Below are 21,821 nucleotides of genomic sequence, written 5' to 3'. Positions count from 1 at the left end.
AAATAAATGATTTCCTATTGATATGTGTAGCCAATTACAAAATGTAGCTCCTCTTGAGTCTTGATGATACTATAAGAAACGGTTGTGAAGAGACGTTATATGACTGTGACAATATGCCTATTAAAATAAGTTAGAAACGTATGCATAGCTAACAACAGGAGTAAGTTAAATTGTTACCTACTTAGCCAGCTAACTAAATGTTTTATTATGTCATTTTCATTTAATCCGCACATCAGTCCACAGCTGTTGCATTTGGCTCGGACTCTTCCTGCCATTTCATCTGTTCATTAACATTCAGTGCACTTGGCTGTGCTGCTGCCTCTCCTCAGACAGGGAACCCAGATGACTCTTGCTGCTGCGAGAGGGTCGCGCTTTGAATATCCAAATGTAAGAATGGGTCCACAGGGAGAGACTGTTTACGAACGCAACATAAGGAATGCTCACACAGCACATGGTACAACGCTGGTGAACTGCCTGTGGGAAGTGACCTTAGGGAATTTGAACAGATGCATTACAGTAAGATACCTTGATTTTTAGATATATATGTTTTTAGATAATAATCAAAAGCAAAACTCACAAAATAAGTTTGCAAGCCAAAATGACTTTAAGAAAAGCATTTATACGTAGAAATACACTCTCCAATTCAGTTCAGCTTTCATTTAAGAAATGGAACCTTTAAATAACAGCAAGAGACTCGAGCAGTCGCCCATACCGTTGTGACAAGACAACTTTATAGGACTCTTTTATGACTACTGGCATTTCTTTGATATTGCAGAGTTGTTTGTTACCTTTCTTTATGGAAACCCTCCAAAGCAATTTGTCCAAATTGCTTTCCTGAAAGTGTTGCAGCATTTTTGCACTGCCGTTCCTTTGTGTTTTCTGATATATTACACGCAGACAATTCACTGAATTTATCTCTTAACTTATTCATTGGGTTGCCAAGGCAAAGATGAACCTGATGAGACTGTTTATCTGCGAAAAGGAATAACTCAGACCAACTCCTCATTGACACTTTCTTGGCTTTCAAACTAGCTCAACATTGATTCCTTCTTTCTCATCCTCTGACATATTATTTATCTTTCTTTTTGCTCACCTTTCTCTCCCTCCCCATCATTCACTCACTTGTATTATTCTAATCACTTTTAATCTCCTCTCTTCCTCCAGCATTTTGTAGCCCAGGCGTATCGAGCCAGCTGCCCTACAGGATTCAGATGTCCCCGTTTTCCCTTCCAACAGGTGAGCCCCGCTAACAATCACAATTTTTGTTTCTGTGCCTAAAGTTAGCAGCCAGTTTCAATATTTGTCTCTGAGTTTATGTCCAAATGTAATTTGCGTGGGAGTCTGTGCATACATGCCGCAGAGCTGCGATCTTGGTCCTCCATTGTTTCTTATTCTATGTTATTGAACTGTCAGCTTATATTAAACATAAAGTGCAGCTATTGTGCAATACATCTTCCTCAGTAGAGATTACAAATCCTCTGTGAGAATGATGCTAAATATAAGTCACATTAGATTGGAATGCGCTGCACACATGTGTATCAGAAGTGCAAATATGTGTGTCTGTACGCTTGTGTTTTGAGCGTGTATGTCACCGCGTGTGTGCACTATTGTGTAAAAACCTGCCGCACGCTATATAATTGAATATGGGGAAAAGGGTTTTATTTGTCCCGGTGTCACTGCTGATGGATGCCTCTCATAAGACAAGCACAGTCAGGGATCATTCTTCATCCTTCCTTACACTCCTTACACTTCCTCTCCATCATATTGTATTCCCTTTGCCCAACCCTTACTCTTATTTCTCCTTTTCATTCTTTGTTGGCACTTACTAGTGGTGTCACAGTGAATTTCATGCTGCCACTATTCTGTCCTAGTTGAGAGAGAGGCAGGCTTTAATTATAAGTCCTATGACCATCACAAGGCAAAACACAATGGCATTTTAGAACAGGCGGCTGTTTGATCCGCTCCACCATCATACATACGTCATTTTCTACTTTTGGAAGATTATGCATTATGCATCGTGAGGATATGAGAAGAGGTGCTTTAAGGCCATGGTATTGTTTTATTATTTTTCAGTGGTTTGCTAACAGTTGCTGTGAATTTCCTCAATGCTTTGAGCGTTAGGCTTTGGATGTTGACCTTCTGTTCGCTGCCACAAGAGTTGAACTTGTCTCACCCTGTGTGTGTACATCTTCAAATATTGTGACACTAACACAGAACTGAGGTCATGTATTCCAACGGAGGGTGAAAGACGGACAGTAACGGACTCGTGCCCCCTTGCGATTATTGAATTTGTCGCCACCAGATTATGAATTTGCTAGATTTTTCCTGCGGGCAGCCGACCTTTCTGCCCTCGATGCTCTCAACCAAACATCTGCTGTACTGGTGGCTTTTTAGCTTGCCCACAGCTACACACAAAATGTATATAGTTGAACGCATAAGTCCCACAACAAATGTAATATGTTATATAAATATGCTAGTGGCTAAAGTTATGCACATAGAGTGTAAAGTGCAAGGTGTTAAATGCCCAGTATAAACAGCTGTGTTAATGTCAAAAAAATAAAAAGTTTGAGGCGTAGGTTAAAAAACTTGTTCTGTGTATACCGACAGAAACAGCCATGAGAAGAACATCCATGCCAATCTGCTAAAGTTCAGCCCATGTTCCAGATTGAACAGGACTGTTATAAAATTGCTGCATTACAACAAGAATGACCGAATGACTCAAAGGACGAGGATGTGAGGACACCAAAAAAAACGAGTGCATTTGCCAAAATGAAAGTTAAATACAAGACCAACTATTAAAACCCAGCGGGTCAGGCCAAGTCGGCTAAGGGCAGAGGATCAAAGCTCTAATGATCATCACACATGCTGATATTCAGTGGTGTAAAATAACTTCTTTGAAATGTGAGGACCTCAAACAAATCTTCACTCACCTCTACTGCATTGACATTTTGGATAGAATCATGCCAAGGCAAAATATTAAAACAAAATATAAATACTTATATATCATTAAGGGTAATTCAGAAAATGAATTGTCCCCAGCTACATGTAAGTAGGTAAGCGACTGTGATCACATTCTACGGTACTTTTCACCCATCCAAACTTCTATAGATATATCACTTCTTGCTCTAATAAAAAAATGCATCAAGTGTGATCACAACAATCCGACTGTGACTCATACTGTCCTATTGCCAACTTATCAGCCACCAAAAGGTGCAAAGATGACACTAATTGTGTGTCTTTATTGATGCGGTGCTGTTATTTTAAACAAAGCTCAGTAAAAATCTCACAGTTTTATTGTTATTAATGTGCTGAGAGCAAATATTGAGGGCATATCTTTGAATCATCTTATTTTCCAATGAGCGTTTGTTAGTGTATCTGCATGTAGCCTCCACCTTCAAAGCTGCATGCTTAATCTTCTCCAAATATGACTATCTTTAGAAAATGTGTGTGGTCATTTAGATCCATAACTTGTAATTACTGTGTGCCAAAATCCAATCCACGACGGGGGTGTCTTTATTTGTGCTAAGGGTTTCCTGCATGTGTCTGTCTTTGATGCATCATACATCTGAAAGGTAAGAAAAAGACTAAGAAAGAACTCTAAATCCGGCCCTCTTTCACCTTGATCAGCAGTTGCCGGAGGGGCCCATTTCTCCGTTAGCTTCAAACAGATAGTCTAATAGCTGCTCCAAGGACACAAACTTCACGCTGTCTCCTTCTTTCCTCCCCTCTCTTTTTTAGTGAGGCAGAAATGTGCCTTGTTGTGGTGGAATGAGTAAAGATTTGACTGAGGCGATGAAACCCATTATTAATATTTAACAAAGCTTTTGAAAGTTACACGGCACAATTGCTTCGTTGAACCAAATTAGAGGGAGAGGAACAACAGAGAAGTAAACCAGTGCAGAAAAAAGAGAAGAGGAAAAGAGCCAACTCGTTTGAAGAGGCTTTCTGTTTTCTGCCTGGAAGATGATTTGAGTCCTGAAACTCAGGAATAGATGGTTGGAAGTTTAGCTTCGAGGATCTACACATGGATTAATGATGTGCTGCTATGGGAAGCCAATGTAAAGAACAGCAACTCTGAGAAACCACATGTGGTGACAGTTTCTCTCCTCATGTCTTGACATACTAAATTAGTACAAATGCTTCCTGGAGGTGCAGAGAAGCACACACAGATCTGCATATAGCTCACAGCAACATGGAACACACCCAGCCACCTCTTCATATGGAAGACAGAGAAGATGAAGGCACAGGAAGCGAGTGGTGAGGTAGTTGAAGAGAAGATAGAGGAAGGAGAAGGGTGCCGAATAGATTGTTTCAAAACATTCTTTGTGATTATCTGATACTTTGATTTGGTTTATCTGAGCGTTTCTGCAACACCAACTCATTGTTTGTTAGAATTGTATTATCACTAGTTTTTGCTTTATTCAGTTCCAAAAACATATACGGAGCTTGTTGTTGTTGTACATTTGAGGAAATGTTTTTAGTTAAAGTGGACCTATCTTGCTATATTTGAAAAATATATTGTAGGGCCATACCTATATAAAACATGTCTGTGAAGTTTTTTTTTCAAAATACCAAACAGATCATGCATTTTAGCCATGCCTCATTTCGCTCTATTTGCTCTATTCCAGCCCTGTTTTTGCAAGGGCTGATTCTGTGGCCCCGTCTCAGGTCGGTTAAATTAAATCCTTGCTTCCCTCACTTGCGTCGTTTCCCTGTGACTAGTCCCTCCCACCAGGGAAGCATAGAGGGACGCAAGGAAACCACGAGAGGCAGGGAAATGAGTTTTAAGAGCAATGGGACGTCCTTTCCTCCGGAGCGTCACGTGAAGCGACGTCCGTTTGTGATGACGCCGCACAGCTGTTATTTTCACAAACACCCCCGCCACACATTTACTGACACAAACATTTGTATCATCTGTTGTAGACCCCAATAAATAAAATAAGAACTCATTCTCAAAAAAGATAAACGCCATTCTTAAAATGTATAAACAAACAATAGTTTGATTAATATTTATTAGAGTGCATAAAATAAATAAAATAATTCAGAGAAGAAAAATAGATATATTATCTATCAAAACCCAGTTAGATTAACATTCATTGGATTGCACACTTTGTTTGTTTGTGTGGATATGTAGCACATTAACCTCTTAAGCCCAAAGGTCCCCCCAGTGGACCCCTCCCACCGTTTTTTTACGAGACTATGTCTCAGGGCTTCTTAACATTTATGAAACTATTAATGTTTCATACCCCTTTAAAGGTAAGAAACTCCGCTAACTGACAATAAGAACAATTGTTAGCTAAAAAAAACACAAGAGTAATACCAAGGCTGCAGTCGAATAGTCCAAAGATCAGCTCCTAAGTTCTAACCCTATCGTCTATTCCTTGACCTCTGAGTGAAACGTCACGGGGTTAAGGGATAGTGGACAGGATAATTCAAAAGGACTTAGGAGAAGAGACTGCGGTACTTTAGAGAATCCGAATGCACTTTCACTATCCGACGTGTTTATGATGCGCCAGCGGACGTCATGAATGTGCGTCTGCTGCTGTGGGGAAACTATGGAAACTACAGTTTTCTATACAGCGGACTACAACATGGATGTTTAATAAGAACGAGGGACTCCTGTAAACTCATCTAGAGACTCTGCACCGTGCTCGGATGCTGCTGCTTTGCTTTATGAACGTGGACAACAGAGAAACATATTCTTCAGGACCAAAGTTGGAATTGAAATAAAAAGGAAAGTGAAACTTCTGCTCGTCTCCCTCTCCCTCCGGTCCACATTAATACCAATGATCCCAATACGTATGATTGTATGAACTAAAGATCTTAAAATCAATACAAATGTATTTATTATAAACGTTAGTCCTTAACATCTATCACTGTGTATATCACCATTCAAACATCTTTTAAAAGTTGAACAAACTCAACACAGCTCAGTAAAGACCGTGAAATGTTGACTTTATTTGATAATTTCAGTAAAAACTAACATTAATATTTCTCTTTTTGATTATAATACTGATGAACGTTCAAAACAAAGCACTTTGGCAACTTACCACCTATGTTTTAAAATGCTTAATAAGCACCGTAACTTTCATGATATAATTTCTCGGTCATAATCGGTTGTTTCTGTGAACGGCCGACTGTTGAGTGACGGCAAATGCTGCGGCTGCAATGCATTGTGGGGCAGCATTTTCGCTTCTCCTGTCGGTTAGGGAGGTCCAGTGGTTCCTAAGCTAAAGGAGGTTATAAAGGAAGTTTTAAACCTCCTTTCCAATCATTCTCATCATTCTAGAGAATTCGAACGGCACTTATCATGGCTGCCACTGAGGGACTTCCGGGTCATTTCACTCCTTTAGGAAGGTTCCTAAGCTAAATGGACTAGTCATTCGACTTCAGCCCAAGCCTTTGAATTAGCATTGAGCGGAAAAAATGCTAACTAATGCTAACGCTTTTTTACACAGAACTCACGGTCGAAATGCCCTTATTACTATCTTAACTGCACAAACAAGATATACGATTTAAAGCTGAGACTCCACCGATTCCACACATGTAATGTCATCACTGTACGACCTCGAATTCCTGGAGCTATCAGCCAGAAAAGAGAAAGTAAACAACATCCGGTTTCAAAAATATTACAATAATTACGTCTTACCTTTTTTGATTTGTGATCAAAAGTTGTGTTCAATGGAATAAAAACGCCACTCAAGGTTAATCCAATGTCTTTGTGTCACGTAGACATTTTTACTGATAATCCATCATCATATTTATGGAAATATACTGGGTATAAAGTTTTGCCGTCCAGGCTTGTACTTTCAGATATGTTTCGTTTGCTTCTCTATTACGTCCGCAATTGTAATGTTTACGTGGAACTGCCCATCGATTCTATTGGATGTAATGGTTAAGAAAAAGGTGTAAATCACCCAAATCGACCAATGGGTTCCAGAGATATGGTCCTGCGTAAAGTATAAAGAATGCCAGCCAGCTTAAGTACTTTACGCAGCAGACTTTACTTATTGTTTACTACGTAAGGAAGCAGGAATTGCAGGACCCAGAGCGCACGAGCACAGAGCGGACAGCAGATAACGGAATTGCAGATTTATTGCTTATAGATTATCAAAACATTTCAAAGGGGACACAGCCCCATTGGATATTAACCTATGGATTAACTACATCATCGTTTTTATCGTTTTAATGCCATTGAAGACCAGTTTAGACCAGACAAAGAGGAAGGTGAGCCATGTTAGCCTAGCGCATTTTGCCCTAGCGCCACTTGTTTTGATGTACGTTTTTGTTGATAACGTCGCGAGTTTGTATCTTTCAGTGTTGAGGTGGGCACCCTTATATTCTGTGTCTTTACGATCATAAACAATGTTTTGGATGTGCAGCTAGGATAAGTAATAAGGGAGCTAGGAGTGATTTTCGGTGAAGTAATAGGTTAGCATTTTTCGCTCTGGGCTAATTCAGAGGCTCACTGTACAACCCAGTCTCACGGCATTTCGTATTCACCAACACGATTTTTAATCTATTGATTCGTGTTCACCATCACGATTTGCCCCTTTTTTTCGTGTTGCACAGCACGATTTTAAAAGCAATGTATTTCTACTGGTAACGTGTTTCGTGCCTGCAGGCTGCAGCACGTCTTTTTCTCCGGTCGGGTCGTGGAAGACCGGAAGCTGTGTGGTTCATAAACACATGTTCTTACTCAATATCAAGCCACAGTTATTGCTTTTATTTTAAATCGTATAATTTCGGACTTTTGTTGTCGTCTGTGAGGAAAATAAATGGGGCTCAGAGCCTCAGGATACTGAAATCTGTATTTTTTAAATCTTTTTTTCCTTCTAATTTGTTATTCTTTTCAAAATAACACACTGTTATTTACTCACCAATAACACACAATTATCCTTGCTTTTATTTATTGGTTTGATTCCATAATCTCGGGCTTTTTTGGCATCCGTCAGGAACTGAATTTCAAAATAAATATAACCGGAAACAGACGTAGGCATTTCGAGCGATTACCCAAGATCCTCAGCTATGGTTTTTTAAGCTCTCTGATTGGATGTGTTAGCCGCAATGCATGCTGGGAGTTGGTGTTTATATTATATGAAATCCGGAAAACATTTTAAAAGTATAAAATAATACTTAATTCCGAGTGCTCTTGCTTTTCTCTTTGAAAGTCATCACATAACGGCATTGTAATACATGGTTCGGCTGCATTATATATTACAGATCTGCCGTAGTTCTTTATTTAGAGAGCCCTGATGAGAAGACCTTTGGAAAAACTGGAAGAAATGGCGCCGAAACTGAATACTTGATGTGGATCATAAATATATCAACAATTAAACAACATCTTCAATTTTTCTTCACACAATACGTCTCCTTGCAGTATCAACACTAATTCGGCTGACTTTTACATTTGATCTAATTCATAGATAGGTTATATTTACACCATAACGGTGCACAGCTGATAGAAAATGACTGTAGTTTTTAAAGATATTACTGATTTTCCTTGAATGTAAATACTGAGTCTGAAATAGTATAGCAATATGCTGTAAAATGATGTGAAAGCATGCATAAAACTATACATCTTCAGATGTTGTACATACACACTAATAATACAAAGTTGTTATGGCTGTGTGTACCTTGTGTGTACCTCCTAGTGGTTAAAGCACGTTATTGAATTATTGTTTGTATGTGTTATATTTGATTAAAAAAATATTAAGAGTACATACTTTCATAGTGGGAAAGTAGAAATATAGAAATATAGAATATAAAAAATCAAGAAGATACTATAAGTGATCTCTACAATAAAACAGTTTAGTGCAGGATGTACAAAGATATTAATAGGAGGAGGTGCAAAACAGAAAAACGGATTAACCTCTATTTAAACATTAAATATTAAATATTAAGCCTGACAAAGTAATTAACGTCTAATATATTGCTTTCCTGCAATGTTAACTATGTTGAAGCACTTATTTTAACTGATATTATACACATTAATTATACTCTTATGTATGTAGATAGAATAAGAAATGTGCAGAATATGACAGTGTAATGGTGGAGGTACACACATATTGATAGATGTCTTGTAATGCACTGTTGAGGAACCTGTGACCCAAGTTTTTCATTCATTGCATAACTACACCGTAGTTGTGTATGATATGTCAATAAACCTTTGAAAATCTTGAAAGGGATGTGCTAAATAGCCATAATATACAGTCTTTAATTAACTATTAGTAGAGAATAACGAGTAATGAATATACTTTATTACTTGTTTCCATTCATGTCAATTGCAGATACATGTTTAGTCTTCTCAAGCACCAACTATCAAATATCTCGCCTGATTGTTGGCACTTGACAATGACCTTACCTGAATTTTACTCAGGTGTAACTAAAGTCTGATTTAAGGGTTGTTTATATATTTCACATAATTAATCAGAATCTGCAAAGTAACTCAAATAAATGCATTGGAGTAAAAATACCAGGTTAACCTCTGAATTGTAGTGGAGTAGAATTACAAAGTATCAATGAGCTGTCATGTGGGTATATATTAATGCTGCACATTATGGACACAAGTGATTTTCACCCATTTATTAATTATATGTTTTACATTTGATAACACCAATGTGTTTAACAATGGCAACTTCTAATTGTGGGAAAAACGAAAACGTTCAGTAGAGACGTCCCATAGAACATTTTGCGAAACACAATAGCCAGCATGTGTAGTTCTGGGGGGGTGTTCGATTCCAGTTTTGGATAATCTGGCGTGGTTTCGTTCCATTTCACACAGCTGTTTGATGCTCTGCGTAAGGACTGTAGTCCTAAACAATAGCTGAGGATTATGGGTAGTGTAGTGTCATCCTAAACTCAGAAATGTTGACAATCGCAATGATGTTCGAAATGTCCCTTATAGGCCTACGTCCGTTTCCGGTTATTTTTATTTTGAAATTCAGTTCCTGACGGACACCAAAAAAGCCCGAGACTATGGAATTAAACCAATAAATAAAAGCAAGGATAATTGTGTGTTATTGGTGAGTAAATAACAGTGTGTTATTTTGAACAGAATAACAAATTAGAAGGAAAGAAATATTTAAAAATACAGATTTCAGTATCCTGAGGCTCTGAGCCCCATTTATTTTCCTCACAGACGGCAACAAAAGTCCGAAATTATACGATTTAAAATAAAAGCAATAATTGTGGCTTGATATTGAGTAAGAACATGTTTTTATGAACCACACAGCTTCCGGTCTTCCACGACCCGACCGGAGAAAAAGACGTGCTGCAGCCTGCAGGCACGAAACACGTTACCAGTAGAAATAAATTGCTTTTAAAATCGTGCTGTACAACACGAAAAAAAGGGGCAAATCGTGATGGTGAACACGAATCAATAGATGAAAAATCGTGTTGGTGAACACGAAATGCCGTGAGACTGGGTTGCACTGTAAGAGGATAACAGAGTAGGCCTATGTTTTATTTTATTTAACATTTTTTGACAACAGTTGTATTTGGATGGAATGAATACCTATAGTGATAATTCAAAGTAATAAAATGATTTTTACAGTGAAAAAGTTCAAATGGAACTGATGGTTCCCAAATTACCCAGAGGTGAGTCCGCTTGGACTTTATTTTTCTAAACCTCTCTAAAAAGGTCAACTTTCACTTGTTTTGCATCAATCTTGATACAGGGTACTTATTATATGTTATAGTTTGGATTCCTAAAGCTTTTAGTCTACTAGCCCATCATTCAAGGGTGGTTTTCACTACAAGTAATGGGTTTTTTTAGGCGGACATTAGAATTTACATGTTTTTACTGTGTTCCATCTGAATTTACTTTAAAATAAAAACATCTATATTGATTCTGACACTTCTACATCCAACTCACAGATGTCACCTTGCTTTGAGAGAAAATATTATTAATTTACCATTTTTAGAAGTGAAGATATAGTCTTTGTTGTGTTAGTGGCCTTTTCGAGCCTGAAACCTGAAAAACAGGCTCAGGGCTTAATTTAAGTAATCTTTAATGTTTAAATAAAGCCTAGTTTGTCTGTTTTGCACATCCTCCTGTTAATATCTTTAGACGTCCTGCACTAAACTGTTTTATTGTAGAGAACACTACAGTATCTTAATATTTTCTATTCTATATTTCTACACTGAACAAAAATATAAACGCAACACTTTTGTTTTTGCTCCTTTTTTTTTATGAAATGAACTCAAAGATCTAAAACATTTTCTATAAACACAAAATAACCATTTCTCTCAAATATTGTTCACAAATCTGAAAAGATCTGTGATAGTGAGCACTTCTCCTTTGCCGAGATAATCCATCCCACCTCACAGGTGTGGCATATCAAGATGCTGATTAGACAGCATGATTATTGCACAGGTGTGCCTTAGGCTGGCCACAATAAAAGGCCACTCTGAAACGTGCAGTTTTGCTTTATTGGGGGGGTCTGGGGGGGTCCGAAAACCAGTCAGTATCTGGTGTGAGGGGTAGGGTTAGGGTTAGGTGAATCAAGTGGCATGTGTTCGTCGTCCATAACATACGCCTGCCCATACCATAACCCCACCACCACCATGGGCCACTCGATTCACAACATTACCCTGTTTCTGATGCCATAAGCGATTGTTGGCAGTGAATGCAACATCAGGAAAATCTAAGGAAAGTAATCGTCTCTTGTGCAGAAACATACATTAGTAAAGACAATTCTACTGAATCACTTGCAGATCAATCAGCAAAAAGGACGCAACAGTTATTTCTAACGATAGATGAAGGCGAAAGAACAAGGCCAGGAGGCAATTGTCCGATTGATTGTGTTTATACTTTGGTTTTGTTTGCTGCAGTAGGATGTTTTACTGAAAAATGGAACCATACAAATCAATTGCGATTTTCTATCACCTCTTCCATCCCCCTTTATGGTTGCATCAAAGTCAGAGAATACAAAAATATCTTGTGAAATGAATTAGTTCAACCTTTTTCAATCCCTCTTAAATTCCATCAATGCTTTTCATGAACAATCTCTTTGTGGCACTGTATTTTCCCTCTTCCTCCCTGCATGAGCCTTCATGACGGAGGCTGACGGCAGCGGGCTTTATAACCGGAACTCCACACCAAACAGTGGGTGACGATCGGTGTCAAAATGTCACAACCCGATTTGTGTCAGACACAAGGCAGGGGAGAGGTGAGCGCTGCAGCATTTCATGGTTCAGCGGTGCCACTTTGGGAACACAGGAGAAAGAAAGTAGATGTAAAGGGTGACATGGTTTTTAACAGCCATTAGACCCTTTCTCCTCCTCTTTTCTCTTTCCTGCCACCTTTTCTTCATGTTGCTCGCCTCAACCGACCTCGCTTTTCATCTCCCTCACGCGCCCACCTCCCCCTGTCCTTTTCCTCCACAGCATCACTGTGTCTTTTGACGCTTGCATTTGTACTTTGTGTATCTCTGGCCTCACATTATCAGATGGTGAATCATCGAAAAAACCAGCATTGACGTTTGTTGATAATGGGCACACAGAAAACTTGCGTTATATCAGTTGTTACTCCTCATCGTAGGATATAAACCGGATGTCATTAACCAGCATGAACTAGAAGTGAACATTTAAAACTTTCAGCCAAGTATTTACCTTTTTTTTTTACTGTTTATCCACTACGTTAAACCGTTACGTAGCTAACAGTTTTAACTGTTTACTTATTATTGTTAGGTATCAATTATTACAATTCATAAGACATGTATCCCACGGTTCAATACTCAATTTCCTCTGAATATTAAGGAGACCTTGGAAAGATCTTATGTTCTAACTCACCTACCTAAAGCTTATAGCCTACAGATGTTTAAGTTATTGAAATCTAGTCGAGGCCTTCTGGAAACGCCCTCAAATTTACAGAAAAGACGGGGTCTGGTTTTTAATAATCAAACAGCATTTAAGACGTCCAACCCCCTTTGTTCTTTTGCAATTTAAAAGTCGTTTAAAGTCTTTCATGCAGTTCAATCTTTTAAAAAATAGTCTTGTGGAATCAAAGGCCAACATAGGAATGACTATTTTAACTGCTTATCTTTCACTGTTGGATAACCTTTTCAAACTGTTAATTCATCGAACTTCCCTGCCTGCTTGCTTATTAGTTTTCTGAAACTCTCAATGTGGTGGTATTTGCAAAACCTGACTGTTGACGGCATGGTTACTCTAAATACAGGAAGATCTGCATTGAACCAATTTGTTAACGTGTTGGACTGTTTGTTTTTGTATTCCTATCACCATTTTGCATATGTGTTGTTTGACTAGGGTCCTGTAGGAGGCCAATATAAAACATTGATTTGAGATTTCATTACTGATTCATGCATTTGTTCGATAGAGTTGTTATGTTTTGCGAGACAACAAGCAAGAAACTGTGAGAAAGTAAGAACAAGAAAGAGAGGAGTTTCTTTTTCATATTAACCATCAAAGTGACGGCATAAAAGGCATATCACTGCCAGGCCAATATGTCCCTGTCATCCAAACAGCATCCAAATGTTATTCTTGCCTTGATATTTTTTTATTTGAATTTCATCGTTTGGATGTGAGCGAAGACACAAAGACGCACACAGCTGCACACACAGAGTGACGTTGACGTCTACACACATGCCTAAACAGATTTACATATTTATGAGATGTCTCTCTCTGTCACAGACACCAAAATGAACCTGCGGTACTCACACACCAGCCATCCCATCATAAGCATGTTCACCCACAGCTAATCACTCCTGCAGACACGAGTGCACGCAGAAGCTAGTGCAGATCAGTGAGGACAATCAATCAGTAATAGCAACTTCTGAATGCGCACAGATTTATTCCCTTTTGCCCTCTAGTATCTTAAATATTTAGACTGTTTGACATCAAATGCATACATGAATGTCAATGAGGCAGATCTCAGTTCCTTAATCGCACACACACATACACAGAAAAGGCCAGCCATGAAATAGCAGCAGGGTGCAGTCAGAAGCAACTCCTTTCAGAAACCAAAGACGGGCGCAGAGCCCCTTTGTAGTTTATGACGTTGTCATTGTACAGTCAAGCTCCATTATTGGACGGCTTGAATCGAGATAGGTGGAAAGATTGTTTCTGGACACAGTGCAGGCCCTGAGTGATCTTGTGATTGTCACTTCCGGAAAATTGTCTCTCGTCTTTGACACACAGAGCCTGTTTGAAGCATCCCTTTTCATGGTAGGTGTCTTATTCTCTTTGAAAGAGAAACCAGCAATAAGGCAGCCTGTCTATCAAAGGTCTCATCTGCCACACAGCCTGGCTCCAAAATGGTGGAATGAGCTCCCCATTGACATCAGGACAGCAGATAGCTTACACACCTTCCGGCGCAGACTGAAAACTCATCTCTTTCGACCCCACTTCGAGCGATAGCACTATTAACAAAGCACTTATATACTAATAAAGGGCTGGCTTATCTAAAGCCAGTTGAGTAGCACTTGAAATGTTTTTGCTCTATGAAGCCTGATGTACTTCATTTCATTTCATTTCAAACCTTTATTTATACAGATAAAATCCCATTGAGATCATTGATCTCTTTTCCAAGGGAGACCTGCTCAAGTAGTTCCACATGAAACATAAAAACATAAATAGAACAACAAAAGGACATCATACAGCATCATTTACAAAATTATCCACATAAACAGGTACCAATAGCTTCCGATTGAGTAGCATCCAACCGAGCTTTAAAAACATTTAGTGGCACCAGATTGTTAAGTTTCCATTTAATTTGCAGACTATTCCAAGACAGAGGAGCTGCGCACCTAAAAGCTGTCTTCCCTAAGACAGTCCTAGCAGTTGGCACATTTAATAAAACCACAGCATTCGATCTCAGGCAGTAGCCACTTACAATTCTCCGTGAGATCAGGGAGCAGATATAAGATGGAAGTTTCCCTAACATGGCTTTGTATATAAAAATATACCAGTGACTGAGCCTCCGTACAGTTAGTGAAAGCAAACCAGCCCTTGCATACAGGGTACAGTGATGGGTTAATGCTTTACAGTTTGTCACAAATCTCAGTGCACTGTGATACGCAGCATCTAATTGACCAGGCAATTGGCAGGTGCATTCATATAGACCAGATCCCCATAGTCCAGCACAGGTCAAAAGGTCACAGAGCCTTTTCCTGGCCTCAAGCGAGAAACAGGACTTGTTTCTGAAAAAGAACCCTAGCCTAACCCTCAGTTTTTTTAGCAGGTTATTGACATGAAGTTTAAAAGTGAGACAATCATCAAGCCAGATACCAAGGTATTTGTAACAGGCAACAACTTCAAGTTTTGTTCCTTGCGTAGTAACAATATCTAAAACAGGCTCTGGTGTCTTTTTTGCTTTTGAAAAGAGCATTACCTTGGTTTTATCCACATTTAAAAGAAGCTTTAATTCAGAGAGCTGAGTCTGAATAGTGTTAAAAACAGCCTGTAATTTAACACCAGTCTCCTTAATGGTGGGACCTGCACAATACATCACAGTATCATCCGCATAAAAATGTAAAGTAGCTTCATCCACATTATCACCTACGCTGTTAATATATATGGAGAATAAAAGTGGTCCTAAAACAGAACCTTGTGGTACACCATTAGAAATGTTTAACCATTCAGAAGACAGTCCATAAAAATGAACACATTGGGACCTTTCAGAGAGGTAGTTCACAAACCACCCCACTGCAAGGCTGGATATGCCTATACTGGCTAGCCTCTGCTTTAAAATGCGATGATCAACGGTGTCAAACGCTTTGGAAAGGTCAATAAATAGAGCTGCACAACTCTGCTTATTATCTAAAATACTAGTAATGTCATTTACCACTTTCATTGTGGCAGTGATGGTGCTGTGTTTCTTTCTGATATCCTGACTGATGTTTAGACAGGATGTCATTTGTACATAAAAACTCCTTTACCTGTTCACTCACTAGGCGTTCAAGAACCTTAGCCAGAACTGACAATTTAGAGATTGGCCTATAGTTATTTAAAATAGTTGCCTCCCCTCCTTTCAGTAAAGGCAAGACATAAGCAGACTTCCATACTTTTGGAATTGTATTTGTGCTGAGGGAGAGGTTAAAAAGAGAAGTAAGAGGTGGAGCAATAAAGTCTGCAGCTATCTTTAAAAAGAAAGGTTCTAAGTTGTCCGGGCCAGCCGGTTTCCTAGGATCTAGCTTAGATAAGGCTTCATGAACAACATTGACAGTAAAAGGAGTAAAACTGAAAGGGTTTTCCAGACCACGTTGTTCAGAGTCACAGACTGTAGTGTTCACAGAAGCAGAGTTAGTCACAGAATCAAACATAGAACCGCAGGACACAAAATGCTCATTAAAGCAATTTAGCATGGTGGCCCTGTCCGATATAGTGCCAGATGCTGTGGTAAGGCACAGAGGTAGCTCATTACGGATCTCACCGGTTGATATCGATTTTATTGCTTTCCAAAATTTCCTAGGATTATTTAGGTTTTCTGTGGTAACTGACAAATAGTACTTCGACTTTGCGCTTTTGACATTTGAAGTGAAGCTATTCCTTAGCTGCCTAAAACGCAGCCACTCTATCTCTGAGCCTGATTTCCTAGCCTTTGCCCAGGCCTTGTTTCTCTCATGAAGGAGACTAGACAGCTCAGCAGAAAACCAAGGATTGTCTCGTCCCTTTACTCTAAATGTACGCAGGGGTGCATGTCTATCAATGATCTCCATAAAACCAAGATAAAAATAAGACCATGCGGTTTCCAAATCAGCACACAGATCGATTTTACCCCAATCAAAATCAAACAGATCATGCACAAAACCCTGCTCCACAAAATGTTTTATGTCTCTCTTGATGATAATGCGAGGTTTAACCTTTTGGTCCTTAGTGTCCCTAATTGTGGCTACAACACAGTGATCGCTCAGATCATTTGCAAATACTCCCACAGATGAATATTTATGGGGAACATTAGTTAAAATGAGATCAATTAGGGAGGATTTATTAGGGGACTTAATATTAGGGCGAGTAGGACTGTCAACAATCTGAGTAACATTCAATGAGATACAAAGGTTTTTAAAATCCTCTGACACTGCAGTTAACCAGTCCCAGTTAAAATCTCCAAGTAGCTCTATTTCCTTGTAGTCTAGTTGTGATAAAAGATTTGCTAGTGAAGACAAGGAGTCTTTGACAGCTGAGGGGGGTCTGTAACAGCCCACGACCATGACCTGTTGACCCTTTGCCACTTCTATATTTAAGGCTAAAAATTCAAATTGCTTACTGATCGATTTGGAAACTAATGTGGTTAAACTGAACTTATTCTTAACATAAATTGCAACGCCACCACCCTTATTAGGCCGGTCGGTACGATACACATTAAAACCATTTAAGGCAATGTCAGAGGCCAAAATAGACTTATTTAGCCATGTTTCAGATAAGACAATGACGTCAGCATCACTTGATTTTGCCCAGATACGGACAAAATCTAGTTTACCTAACAGACTGCGCACATTCAAGTGGATGAAACCCAACCCAGACCTAGCTTTAAAATCAGCAGGAGTAGCGATCTGACTATTACTACTGGGCGGACCAGGGTTAGGTTGTACATTTCCTGACAGTAATAACAACAAAAAAACCAGGCATCTTTTCCTCTTAAATGACACACATACATTGTCATCTAATTTAGAAACACCGGAAAAGTCTGCGAGAGTGTGATTAGAGCTTAAGAAGCAGTCCTGAAGTACCATCAATGCAGGAAAATAAAAAAGACAAACATATTTTGTCGAGCAGATTGACTGTGACAAGGCAACCGGTAATTGTTTGAGCAACAACAAGGCACAGTAGAATCACGATATGGGTCATTTTCCCAGACCAGCACAGCATCCGGATAGGCGTGCAAGCAGGCCCGAAATGTGGAGGCGCTCCGTTCTCCTCGCGATATCCCCGGTGCAGAACCTCCTCAGTACAGCAGGATAGGCGAAGCAGGACCAGCCCGAGGCGTAGATGCGCTCCGGTCTCTCCGCGATATCCCCATGGTAAAACGTCCTCGGCACCGTAGAGCACGACAGGTGGAGCAGGTGGATACAGGCCTCAACTACAGCAGGTGTAAAGCAGGCCGCAGCCCGAACGCGAAGCCGCTCCGGTCTCTCCGTTACGCCCCCCGGGGCAAAATCTCGCCAGGACAGCAGCACACGACAAGTGGAAGCAGGTCCCCGCCACAGCACAACTGGGCAGGTGGAAAAAGGGGGCCCAAGCAACAACGTGCAGCCGCTCCGTCTCTCCGCGACTTCCCGGGGAAAACCTCCCCACAACAGCACAGGTGCACAGGTAAACCTCCTATCCACGCCGACGGAAGAGAGGCAGCCCTGCCCCTCACTTTCCACGCTCCGTGAGGCGGATGAGAAAATGTGCTCCGCTCGCGAAAATGCACTCCGCTCGCTCTGATCGACGAGTGTAGAGTGACACTGCAAGGCCATTAATCTTGGTCTCGGCAAACAATATATACTTATATGATTCTGTTTTCTTCAAGTTTGTATTTTGTTGGTCGAACGCACTTATTGTAAGTCGCTTTGGATAAAAGCGTCAGCTAAATGCAATGTAATGTAATATACTTCTTCCCCCCTTAATTGCGTAGTAGCCATGGCTTAGGGCTACGAAACAAATACTAGCCAAATACATCTTTATCTGTTAAGGCTTCTGAAGTCTATTCCGTTTAGCACTTAACCAATGCCAAATTAATTGTGAGTGCACTCAATACTTTCTATGTGTCCATGGAGCTGTTGGAGTTAATACATGTGTCTGTCATTTGCAGTGAGATATTTTAATCACTCAAATAATTTAAGCAGAGCACACACTCGAGTCATGAATACCATGGTGCTTTTCAAGATGCAGTGGGAAGCCATTGTGGAAGTGTTGCTTTTTTTATTAACACCCTGTGTTTACACTACTACTGGGCTTGAATGTGGCTTTGTATCAGCGGTCTCTTATTCTGTGTCGAGTGTTTCTCTTTGCACGTCCAATCTGAGCATTCACGGAGTGGCATACCATGTAATCAAACCGGTAGAAAATAGCTTCGGCAAAAGTGAAGATTGTACCAAGTCAAATGGAAAACACCACCTTGTAAGTCCTCTCGAAGTAGACTAGGGTCTCGAGGAATTCCAGACAGTCAGCTCTTTTGTCTAGGTGTGTGTGAGATGCAGAGTTTAAACCAGGCAGTGAGGAGTCACCCTGGTGAAACATTGAGTACTGCACTTTAGGAAACCGGTGCCCTTACAGGGAGACGTGCCCTGGATAGACATGCAACATCACATCACACTCCTGACTGCACGCTGCCTTGATAAAATTGTTTGCTTGAGCCTAGAGCATTTCACTGTTTGTGCTTCTCAGAGTTAATCTGGGTACTCAAGTCTATGGCAAACACTGGAGCCTGTGCCTATCGAAGCCATCCTGCTATAATGCAAGTTTGGAAGTTTCTGTCCAAAAGATTTGCGTACAAATGTCAACTCTTTAAAGCAGCGTTGATTCAACGCCAACACCATGTGTGGCGTCCTTAACTTGAATGTGTGTCTTAGAGATGTGTGTAGCATGTCAATGAACAATGTGTACTTTCTGACTTAAACACCATCACTCATTATACACCCCATCAAACTTCAGAATGTACAATAAAATGGATAAATGGATTCCCTCTGCTGGTTTGAGCTTTTTTTAAGATACTTTTAGCCTGTTTAACTGTGTGAGCTGTAATTTGTTTAAAGAGCATCTTGAATTATGCTTTTGGGAAAGATATACACTTAAGAAAGGTCGTTACATTTCAGAATAATCTCAGCCTTGAGATGCTTTTGGGAAATGGAGCCCAGGTCAGTTAAATCAGCTGCTCCGAACCATTGGACCGCAGCCTACTGGTCCTCAGAGCACCATCTTTGGGCCCTGGAGATACTGCCAACATTTAAAAATCACATTTCTTGGTCATTTAAAAATGAAGTTATTATCTATCAACAGTCAATATGTGCTTAAGAACTAATACATAACAAATATCAAATGAAAATGCATGATTTTAATGACATTTATGTTGAATATGACCCTGCCAATCACAACTGATCATCAGGTAAGGACGGCATGTTTAGCTGCTGTAAGCTAGTGAGACTAAATGGTTTGGTTTTTGAAATAAAAAAGTGATGTGAGAGTGGTGAGGAAATCTTCCCTGAATACATTAGATCCCAGTTTAATTTTTTTATAATAGTGGCATGTTGTGTTGTCTGTTTCCTATTTATGTTGGAATGATAGTCCTCTGAATTACTTTTTACTTTGAGATAATAGTGCGATATCTCTTTATTCTTATATGTTCAGACTCAGAGATCACCCTTCATGTGTGTGTAAAGATTACATTGAAATTATTGTGCACTCAAATCTCTCTCTTTCTGTTTTCCAGGCCAGGGGTAACCCATCCAAACACAGCAACGTGTGAAGACAGCAGGAGTGACGCAAAGTAATTGTGTTACTGCTGAAGACATTTGTGAAATATGAAAATTCGACAGACCCTCTTATTTCCCCCCCCTGTTAGCAGTCTAATAAATATTAGCGTCACTCAACAATGGTTCACTTTTATGGGTAATGTACTGCTGTTTGGGGACTGAACCACAGTGAGACTCATCAAGTGAGGCAGAGGACACATCCGACACCAGTCAGTGCTTTAGTTCATTAGTGAGCATCTGTATGCTGTGCACATACAAGTGAGGCCCTTAATACAAAATGCAATCAGTATGCACTTTCTAAATGAATTGAGTGATGCGTAGTAATAACAAAATCTCATTGTGCTGTGGTGATAGTGAAATGGCGATTATTCAACAGTGCAGTCATTTTCGCCAGCGGACCTTCTCATACATAATGCATCCAAATCATTGCATTTTCCCTCCATTCTGGGCTACAATGCATATTTCATCAAGTCAGTGAAATATTAAGCACTCTTACTATTTGATATTCTCTTCTAAAGGCGATTTCAGTTTACATATTTTCTTCATCACTCGTGTCTCCTTCGGGACCAAACTTCCGGGGATGTCATTATTTGGCGTGTTTGTTTACTAGAGAGGTGTTTGATTGGTTAATGCAGGAGTAACGATCAATGAGGCAACCAATCAATTCAAGAGATTATCAAGGCTCAGAGGCCATTGATCTGTAAGGGGCTCAGCGGCAGGTTGGGCTCATTCCAGCTGATTTGATTGAAATTAGAGAAGCTCACAATGTGAGGCTTTCTTCCCACCTCTGCCCTCACATTTTAAATGTCAACTGTTATTCAGGTGGAGAGATTGATGAGAAATTGGTGGAGGAGGAGGATGTGTGTCGGGAGTGTTAATTCAAGAATGTCAAACGTTGTTCTTTGCTGAATAATCCAAGGATGCTTAGTGTTAAAGTTTTATAAGATGTGGTGCACCTTTTTGTCGTTTAAAATAAATCACCCTGTGGCAGATGGATGTTACTTTTAGAACTTTTAAGATGTGAATTTCTTTTTTATGCTGCTGCAACACAAACATTTCCCAAATTGGGATCAATAAAGTACTATCTTATCTTATATTATCTTATGAAGACTTTCCACTGTCTACCTACAATTAATTGTGATTGTTATTTATAGAAAAAACTCAGATAGTGCCATCATCTCTTAATACAATAACTTATTAGGAAGACATTTTTTGGAAATATTTCTTTAGCTTTCTGTTTTCTTTCTTTAAAGTTGGGGGATACGACTGACACCACTCTCAATAGATAAAGCGTTATCAAGCGCATACAAAGACGGGCGCCGTACATAATGGCAGCCCACTGCTCCCAACACTAGGATGGGTCAAATGCAGAATGTACATTTCGTTTGACAGATATAAGAG

At 39.6% G+C, this 21,821-nt stretch overlaps 1 protein-coding gene across 1 annotated transcript in view; it reads left to right on the top strand.

The window, feature by feature from the left end:
* LOC117455468 (uncharacterized) overlaps positions 1-21,437 on the top strand; it is a 38,776-nt gene extending 17,339 nt beyond the window's left edge. The window contains exons 6-7 of the mRNA XM_034094986.2: positions 1,165-1,236; positions 20,378-21,437. Of these exons, the coding sequence (XP_033950877.1) occupies positions 1,165-1,236; positions 20,378-20,413 (108 nt within the window). The 3' untranslated portion in view covers positions 20,414-21,437. The remainder of the gene's footprint in view (positions 1-1,164; positions 1,237-20,377) is intronic.
* Positions 21,438-21,821: the final 384 nt, after the last annotated feature.

The sequence above is a fragment of the Pseudochaenichthys georgianus genome, chromosome 11, assembly GCF_902827115.2.
Source record: "Pseudochaenichthys georgianus chromosome 11, fPseGeo1.2, whole genome shotgun sequence".
Taxonomy (NCBI): domain Eukaryota; kingdom Metazoa; phylum Chordata; class Actinopteri; order Perciformes; family Channichthyidae; genus Pseudochaenichthys; species Pseudochaenichthys georgianus.
Note: the sequence above shows the minus strand (reverse complement) of the source record. Positions and strands in the feature narration are given on the sequence as shown.